The following is an 11307-nucleotide window of genomic DNA, read 5'->3' on the forward strand; positions in this document are numbered from 1 at the left end:
GACACAAACATACAGACACACACAAACACACAGACACACACACAGGCACACACACAAAATCAGACACACACAAAGACACACACAGATGCACACACACAGACACACACAGACAGACACAGACGCACACACACACAGGCGCACACACACACTCACTGACACACACAGACACACACTCACAGATGCACACATAGACACAAACATACAGACACACACAAACACACAGGCACACACAAACACACAGGCACACACACAGGCACAAACACACAGACACATACACACAAAAGCACACACACACAGACACACACACAGACACGCATAGACACAGACTCACACAGACATTCACATAGACACAGACTCACACTGACATTCACAGACATTCACGCACAGACACACACACAAGACACAAACACACAGATACACACAGACATACACACTCACACAGACACACACAGACACATACACACAGACACACACACACAGACACACACAGGCACACATGCACACAGACACACATACAGACATACACAGACACACACACACACACTCACAGACACACACATACACACAATGAGACGCACACACAGACATACACACAGGCACACACACACACACACACACACATACTCACACAGACACACAGATGCGCACTCACACAGACACACACAGAGACACACACACACGGACACTCACACATAGGCACACGGACACACACACAGACACACACACGGACACTCACACGGACACACACAGACACAGACACACACAGACACACATAGACACAAAGAGACATACACAGACACACATACACAGACAGGCATACACAGACACATAGATGCACACAGACACTCAGACAGACACAGACACACATATGGACACACACAGAGACATGCACATAGACACACAAACAGGCATACACTGCCCAGACAGGCATATACAGACAGACACACAGGTACACTCACACACAGACACACACGGACACACGCACACAGAGACAAACAGACACAGACACACAGACACAGACAGGCATACACAGACACGCACAGGGACACACACACAGACACACATATGAGCACACACACAGACACGCACATAGACACACAGACAGGCATACAGAGACACACACAGACATACACACACATATTCACAGACACACACACACATATAAATGCACAGACACGGACATACACACACACACACGTACGTACGTGCACGCACACACACAGACACATGCACTGCTCTGAATCAGACACGCACAGACGCACACACAGACACCCATACACAGACACACACACACAGAGACACTCACACATACAGACACACACACAGACACTCAGACACTCAGACACACACAGGCACACAAAATCAGACACACACACACAGGCACACACACACACAGACACTCACACATGCAGACACACACAGATAAGCACACAGACACTCAGACACACACAGGCACACAAAATCAGACACACACACACAGACATACACACTGACACGCAAACAGATACACACATATGCACACAGACACACACACACAGACACACATACAGACACACACACACTCACAGACACACTCACAGACGCACACAGACACAAACATACAGACACACAGAAACACACACACAGGCACATACACACAGATACACACACACACACACACAGACACATACACACAGACACACACACAGACACACATTCAGACACACATGCATACAGACACACATACAGACACACACAGACACACACACACAATCAGACGCACACACAGACACTCGCACAGACACACACACTCACAGACACACACACAGACACACACAGGCACACACACACACATACACAGATACAAACAGACACACACACAAACACACACACACAGACACAAGGACACACACACATACACACACACAGACATACACACACACTGACACAGACATACACACCACTCACAGACGCACACACACACAGACACATACACACACAGACACACACGGGCACACACATACACAGACACAGGCACACACACAAAATCAGACACACACAAAGACACACACAGATGCACACACACAGACACACACAGACAGTCACAGACGCACACACACACAGGCGCACACACACTCACTGACACACACAGACACACACACTCACAGATGCACACATAGACACAAACATACAGACACACACACAAACACAGAAACACACACACTCGTACACACACACACTCACAGACACACACACAGACACAAACATACAGACACACACAAACACACAGACACACACACAGGCACACACACACAGACACATACACACACAAGCACACACACACACACAGACAGACACACACACAGACACGCATAGACACAGACTCACACAGACATTCACATAGACACAGACTCACACAGACATTCACACACAGACACACACACAAGACACAAACACACAGATACACACAGAAATACACACTCACACAGACACACACAGACACATACACACAGACACACACACACAGACACACATACAGACACACACAGGCACACAGACACACATACAGACATACACAGACACACACACACACTCACAGACACACACATACACACAATGAGACGCACACACAGACATACACACAGGCACACACACACACACACATACTCACACAGACACACAGATGCGCACTCACACAGACACACACAGAGACACACACACATGGACACTCACACATAGGCACACGGACACACACACAGACACACACACGGACACTCACACAGACACACACAGGCACAGACACACATAGACACAAAGAGACATACACAGACACACATACACAGACAGGCATACACAGACACATAGATGCACACAGACACTCAGACAGACACAGACACACATATGGACACACACACAGACATGCACATAGACACACAAACAGGCATACACTGCCCAGACAGGCATATACAGACAGACACACAGGTACACTCACACATAGACACACACGGACACACGCACACAGAGACAAACAGACACAGACACAGATAGGCATACACAGACACGCACAGGGACACACACACAGACACACATATGAGCACACACACAGACACGCACGTAGACACACAGACAGGCATACAGAGACACACACAGACATACACACACATATTCACAGACACACACACATATAAATGCACAGACACGGACATACACACACACACGTACGTACGTGCACGCACACACACAGACACATGCACTGCTCTGAATCAGACACGCACAGACGCACACACAGACACCCATACACAGACACACACACACAGAGACACTCACACATGCAGACACACACAGACACACACACAGACACTCAGACACACACAGGCACACAAAATCAGACACACACACACAGACATACACACTGACTCACACACAGACACATGCAAACAGATACACACATATGCACACAGACACACACACACACAGGCACACACACACAAAGACACTCACACATGCAGACACACACAGACACGCACACAGACACTCAGACACACACAGGCACACAAAATCAGACACACACACACAGACATACACACTGACACACACACAGACACACGCAAACAGATACACACATATGCACACAGACACACACACACACAGGCACACGATCACACACAGACACACACACACTCACAGACACACACACAGACGCACACAGACACAAACATACAGACACACAGAAACACACACACAGGCACATACACACAGACACACACACACACACACACACAGACACATACACACAGACACACACACGGACACACATTCGGACACACACAGACACACATGCATACAGACACACATACAGACACACACAGACACACACACACACACAATCAGACGCACACACAGACACTCGCACAGACACACACACTCACAGACACACACAGGCACACACACAGACATACACACAAACACACACACACAGACACAAGGACACACACAGACACACACACACTCACATCACACACACACTGACACAGACATACACACACTCACAGACGCACACACACACAGGCACATACACACACAGACACACACGGGCACACACATACACAGACACACACACAGGCACACACACAGACATACACACAAACACACACACACAGACACAAGGACACACACAGACACACACACACTCACATCACACACACACTGACACAGACATACACACACTCACAGACGCACACACACACAGACACACACAGGCACACATGCACAGACACACATACAAACACAGACACACACACTCACAGACACACACACAAAATCAGACGCACACACAGACACACACATACACACACACAGACACATACTGACACACACACACACACAGATGCGCACTCACACAGACACACACAGAGAGACGCACACACGGACACTCACACATAGGCACACAGACACACACATAGGAATACACACAGAGACACACACATGGACACTCACACAGACACAGACCCACACAGACAGACACAACAGACACAGACACACATAGACACAGACATACACAGACACACACTGAGACAGGCATACACAGACACATAGATACACACCGACACAGACACACATATGGACACACACACAGACATGCACATAGACACACAGACAGGCATACACAGACAGACACACAGGGACACACACACAGACACGCACACGGACACACGCACACACAGACACACACAGACAGGCATACAGAGACACACACAGATATACATACACATAGACACAGATACATATACATGCACAGACACGGACATAGATACACACACACGTACATGCACGCACACACACACAGACACATGCACTGCTCTGAAACATAGAAAACAGGAGTAGGCCTTTTGGCCCCTCCAGCCTGCCCTGCCATTCAAAATGGCTGACCGTCAGACTCAGTCTTCTGCTGCCCACTTTCTCCTCCCCCGTTCCCTTCAGCCTCGGACGCTGACTTGAAGACACTCAACGTTTTGGCCTTTGACTGCAATTCCTGATTGTTCAGCAGGGGCTTGCAGAGTGGCTAGAGGCCTACACCAGTCTACCCTCTGCCTCGACAACGTTGCCCAGACCCCCCCGCGATTAGCCGACTGCACCCCCCCCCACCCCGTCTCCCCCACGCCTTCAATGTTCACCTGAACCGATCGCCACCTCACATTCTCAGCGCCTTCCCAAGGTGAAGACAGTTTCCATATTCGCCCCCTCAAACCCCGACTGGAGCATCTTGGGAAGGCGAGGAGTGTAACAGGGCAAGTGGACACACGTGGAGGGAACCATCTCCATGGCGACCTGAGTGAATCCTGCCTTTGATCACGTCATGTCTGCCTTTACCAGAGTAAAGCAGCCCCGACATGTTCGGACACAATTCCCAGGCTCTGTCGGGGTTCCGGCAAATGTATTTTTATTTTATATTTTTTTGGCAGGCGCCCTCTTCGGCATCTTTTGTAGCCGCCTCCAACAACGCCCAGTGCGGGGCTTCGCTAATGCCTTCCCGCCCTCAGGCCTGCCCCCCCGCCCCACCCAGTCGCAATGGGCGCTGACTCAGGTCGGGAGAAGGTTCAAACAGAGCCCTTTGGCACACCGCCAGGGAGAGGAGTCACCGTCTGCTTCGCTAGACGCTAGCTCACACGGGCATCATCACCCAGGCCCCAACCTGCCCTCGCCTCGCTATCCCATCTCCTGGTCCTCCCTTGTCCCGGCTTTGACTCCTGTCTCCCGCCCATCCAATTCCCCGTCACGGTTCATACAGTCATAGAGATGTACAGCACGGAAACAGACCCTTCGGTCCAACCCGTCCATTCCAACCCAATCTACTCCCACCTGCCAGCACCCGGCCCATATCCCTCCAAACCCTTCCTATTCATATACCCATCCAGATGCCTCTTAAATGTTGTAACTGTACCAGCCTCCACCACTTCCTCTGGCAGCTCATTCCATACACGTACCACCCTCTGTGGGAATCCTACTGGACGACTCCTCACCCTCCCCATACTTCGATCCCAATTCCTGCTACTCCATGTCTTCCCTCGTCCATAAATCTCACACTCACACACACACTCTTGCACATACACAGACAGACACACGCACACAGGCACACACAGAGACACACAGACACACTCGCAAGCACACACACGTGCACGTACACACAGACACAGACACACTCGTAAGCACACACACACACACACAGACAGGCATATATACACACACACAGACAGGCATATACACACGCACACAGACAGGCATACACACACACACACACAGACAGACAGGCATATATACACACACACACACACAGACAGGCATATACACACACACACACACAGACAGGCATATACACACGCACACAGACAGGCATATACACACACACACACAGACAGGCATATACACACACACACACACAGACAGACAGGCATATACACACACACAGACAGACAACATACACACACACACACACACACACAGACAGGCATATACACACACACACAGACAACATATACACACACACACACACAGACAGGCATACACACACATACACACACACAGACAGGCATATACACACACACACACACACACACAGACAGGCATATACACACACACACACAGACAACATATACACACACACAGACAACATATACACACACACACACACACACACACACACACACACACACACATACACACACAAAACTAGCATCCAGGATAACAAGGGATACCAGAAGGAACATTGGTCTTTGTTTCGAAGGGAATGGGATGTAACAGCAAGGACGGGGCCGGTCAGGCTGCAGCCGAGTTGCTGTCAATGTTTCTGGCTGTAGTTGGTTCCCAAAACATTGAATGTGCTCAAGATATAGCCCCCTGGTTGGGGGGGGGGGTGTGAATGAGACCAAAGATTACGCGGAGGAAGCACGATGAGGCTGTTGAGTTGGATGATCGGCAGTGATTGTGGTGAATGGTGGCGCCAGCTTGAAGGGCTGAATGGTCTCCTCCTCCCGTGTTACCATGTCCCCGTGGGCCGAATGGCCCCGCTCCTGTGCCATACTGTTCCAGCGAGCACGGGTGCCAACCTCTCCCCCATCAGACTGTCCCTCCATCCCCCTTTGGGGAGCGTTATGGAAAAAACATTCCACAGAGTGTTAGCCTGGGGCTCTGCATTACTAGCCCCGGGGCATTAGCACAAGGGCCACACCATCTGTAGGGGGCGCCATTTTGAGGGGTTGGGGGTGGGGGGGGGAGGGCAGGTTCAACTGTTTACCCTGAAGAAGGACGCGAAGGATTATCCAAAAGGTCAACAACTGAAGGGTCAGACAACAAGGTGGGGAAACAGGCCAATGGGCCGAATGCCCTCCTGTTACCCCGGAACCTTCTGTGACCCCACCAGGACATTCCCCCACCCCCCCCCAACCCCCCGCTCTGCCATGGATCCCCCGGCTGGAGAGGCTACAGCCACCAGAGACATAGACAACCGTCTGGAGGCAAGGGTCAAAGGGGAAGGGGGCAGAGAGTCAGTGCCATCGTCATGGTGATGGGAGGGCACTGGCTCAGAAGTGTCACCTTTACAGACAGTTCGGCCTGTCTTGCTCCACCTAGCCCTCCCTCCCCCACAGCAACGCTGACCTTTAAAGGAGGTTCGGCCCGTCTCTCCCCACCTAGCCCTCCCTCCCCCACAGCGACGTTCACCTTTACAGGCAGTTCAGCCCGTCTCTCCCCACCTAGCCCTCCCTCCCCCACATGGCGACGCTCACCGTTAGAGACAGTTCGGCCCATCTCTCCCCACCTAGCCCTCCCTCCCCCACACGGCGACGCTGACCATTACAGGCAGTTCGGCCTGTCTCTCCCCACCTAGCCCTCCCTCCCCCACACGGCGACGCTGACCATTACAAGCAGTTCGGCCTGTCTCTCCCCACCTAGCCCACACCCCCACGGCGACGCTGACCTTTACAGGCAGTTCGGCCTGTCTCTCCCCACCTAGCCCTCCCTCCCCCACACGGCGACGCTGACCATTACAGGCAGTTCGGCCTGTCTCTCCCCACCTAGCCCTCCCTCCCCCACACGGCGACGCTGACCATTACAAGCAGTTCGGCCTGTCTCTCCCCACCTAGCCCACACCCCCACGGCGACGCTGACCTTTACAGGCAGTTCGGCCTGTCTCTCCCCACCTAGCCCTCTGTCCCCCACACGGCGACGCTGACCATTACAGGCAGTTCGGCCCGTCTCTCCCCACCTAGCCCACCCCCCCCACGGCGACGCTGACCTTTACAGGCGGTGTGCTTCTCCGCTGGTTCGTATCCGGGCCCACAGGTGCAGGCGCCGAAGGGCACCATCCACTCGCCGTCGCCGTTGCAGTGGAGCTTGAGGGGGATGGAGACCTCCACGGCGTTGGGGATGCAGGCGCCGGGGGCGATGACCAGCGAGGTGGGCTCGGCGCCGGTTACCGTCTCGGGGAAGGAGGCGAAGCCGGAGACCAGGGCCGGGCACTTCTTGAAGTAGACCCGGACGGAGAGGAGCGCCATGCAGGCCCCTTGGTCCTGGAAGGCCAGGTAGAAGCCGTTACGGTTGAGCGGGCCCAGGTGGAGGGTCTTGGTGTTGGCGCGACCCCGCGTCTTGTCGGGGAAGACCGAGTCGGCGGCCACCGTGTCCACCTTGACGTAAGGGTTCTCCATCCAGGCCGGGGAGCTCCGGGTGGCCGAGTCGGAGTCCGACTCAAAGTAGTAGACGTTGAAGGTCTCCTTGCAGGAGCCACGGGCGTCAGGGATGGAGGCGCAGTCCCGCATGGTGAACTTCAGCTCCACATAGACCCGCTGGGCCCCGCGCCGTGGGATGTAGGTGGTGCGCAGCCAGTTGTTCTGGTTGGGCACGTTGATCTGGCAGATCTCGTACGTCCGCACGGTGTTTGTCTCATCGTCGATCCCGCTCAGCTCTTCCCACTGCGGGGTGGGGGGGGAAACCACACACAACACGACACAGGGTCACGCACCACGCCCAATCCGGTCCCCAGTCCCAGTTTTCCAGCGTTGAGCACCCACCCTCCCCCCCCCAAAACCGCGCCCTTCGAACGCTGTAACCGACCCCCCCCCCCCCTCCAGCACCACCAATCTTCCCCACACCCCCTCCCCCTTCCCAACTCTCTCCCGACGGGATCCTGCACCCGCCGCCGTCTGCGGAACGGAATTCCAAAGTCTCCCGACTCAGACAGGCCAACGTTAGGATCGCAGGCCCTTCAGCCCGACTCGTCAATGCTGACCTTGGGGTGGCACGGTGGTTAGCACCGCTGCCTCACGGCGCCAGGGACCCAGGTTCCATTCCACCCTCTGGGAGACTGTCCGTGTGGAGTTTGCACATTCTCCCTGTGTATGTGTGGGTTTCCTCTGTGTGCGCCAGTATCCTCCCACAGTCCAAGGATGTGCAGGTTAGGGTGGATTGGCCGTGCTAAATTACCCATAGTGCCCAGGGATGTGCAGGTTAGGGTGGATTGGCCGTGCTAAATTACCCATAGTGCCCAGGGATGTGCAGGTTAGGGTGGATTGGCCATGCTAAATTACCCATAGTGCCCAGGGATGTGCAGGTTAGGGTGGATTGGCCATGCTAAATTACCCATAGTGCCTAGGGATGTGTAGGTTAGGGTGGATTGGCCGTGCTAAATTACCCATAGTGCCCAGGGATGTGCAGGTTAGGGTGGATTGGCCATGCTAAATTACCCATAGTGCCCAGGGATGTGCAGGTTAGGGTGGATTGGCCGTGCTAAATTACCCATAGTGCCCAGGGATGTGCAGGTTAGGGTGGATTGGCCGTGCTAACTTACCCATAGTGCCCAGGGATATGTGGGTTAGGGTGGATTGGCTATGCTAAATTACTCATAGTGCCCAGGGATGTGCAGGTTAGGGTGGATTGGGTTTAGTGGGATACGGGCCAAGTGCTGGCAAATGGGCCTAGATTAGGTGAGGATATCTGGTCAGCATGGACAAGTTGGGCCAAAGGGTCTGTTTCCGTGCTGTATGTCTCTATGACTCTCCTTCCAAACATAGCAAATTTGAAAAGCTGTGGGTGTCCACATTGCGAAGCCAAGACCCCCTTCGCTAGGCCGCTGTCTCATCGCCCAGTCTTATCGGAAACCTCTTCCCCTTATCCGAGCGTCCGCGAGATAAGTGGCTCACTGAGAAATTCCCGAGACTGGGAATTGCCGGGGAGATTAAACTGGGCCACTCCACTCTACAGAGTGTAGGCTGCTTGAGTAGAGCCCTAGGCTTAATATCCACCTGGACGTTCACCGACTGGGCCAACATTTATTGCCCATCCCTAACGGCCCAGGGAGCTGTTAAGAGTTATAGGGTGTGGGGTCACCGTGGAAACCCCTGTTAACCTTCTAGCTCCAAGGAGAACCATCCCCTGCTTCTTCCAGGTCTTAGGTCAACCGCAAGTCCCTTCATAACATTCTGGTAAATCCCCACCATTTTCCTTCCCATCAACCCCCACTTTCTTCAAGGCAGTGACAAGCTGCCTGAGGTGGAATGGCCAAAAAAGATGGCCGCCAGCTGAGGCCTAAACAAAGGCCTCGCTTTTATACTTGACACCTCGGTTTCTGAACATACCGTGGTGTCAAGGGTCAAGAAAGGGACGTCCCCCCGGAGGACAAAGGTTAAAGTTCAGTCGACAAAGCAGGCTGGAAAAGGCACGGCAGGTCAGGCCGCACCTGAGGAGAGCCAACATTTCGGGCAGGACCCTTTGTCGAGGTGAAAGTTGAATGAAGGACGTAGAGGGTCAAAAACTGATCAGATTCTCACCCCGGTCTCTGGGTACACCATCCATTTCAAGTCCGCAGTCTCCAGTCTCGTGTTCATCAGCATTTCTGTGACGAGAGGAGAAGTCAGACATTTTTTTTAGATTAGATTAGACATGTTTATTTTCCCACGCACTCTCAACCCCCAACCCCACCCCCCTCCCCCCACAGCAAAAAATTGCCACAACCGAACCGAAGTTAGCCGCAATTGTCAAACCAGGCCTGGTCGGCGGCCTCTCTCGCTCCACCAACCACACAGAGAAAACCGCACCAAATACAAGCACCCACCTCCATGTCGGTTTGAGACGCAAAGCCAGGGTCAACCACACCACCCCCCACACCCCCACCCCCTCCCGGATTCGAGGACCCGGTCGGATCCCACTCGATTCCCCCCAAAAAACCTGGTTAACCCTCAGGCTAGGCCTCAGCTGGGTGGGCAATGAAGGGGTCGCCGGGGGGGGGGGGGGGGGCAAAAGGAGTCCCAGGTTCACATCGCCGAGGGACAACAGCTTTTG

General features: G+C 53.3%; 1 protein-coding gene across 1 annotated transcript in view; it reads right to left on the reverse strand.

Moving 5' to 3' along the window:
• The window catches only part of LOC140492436 (ephrin type-B receptor 3-like), a 33153-nt gene extending 22293 nt beyond the window's left edge, over nt 1-10860 (reverse strand). The window contains exons 1-2 of the mRNA XM_072591327.1: nt 10797-10860; nt 8270-8942 (exon numbers count right to left, since the gene is read on the reverse strand). Of these exons, the coding sequence (XP_072447428.1) occupies nt 8270-8942; nt 10797-10859 (736 nt within the window). The 5' untranslated portion in view covers nt 10860. The remainder of the gene's footprint in view (nt 1-8269; nt 8943-10796) is intronic.
• Nucleotides 10861-11307: the final 447 nt, after the last annotated feature.

The sequence above is a fragment of the Chiloscyllium punctatum genome, chromosome 21, assembly GCF_047496795.1.
Source record: "Chiloscyllium punctatum isolate Juve2018m chromosome 21, sChiPun1.3, whole genome shotgun sequence".
Classification (NCBI taxonomy): Eukaryota; Metazoa; Chordata; class Chondrichthyes; order Orectolobiformes; family Hemiscylliidae; genus Chiloscyllium; species Chiloscyllium punctatum.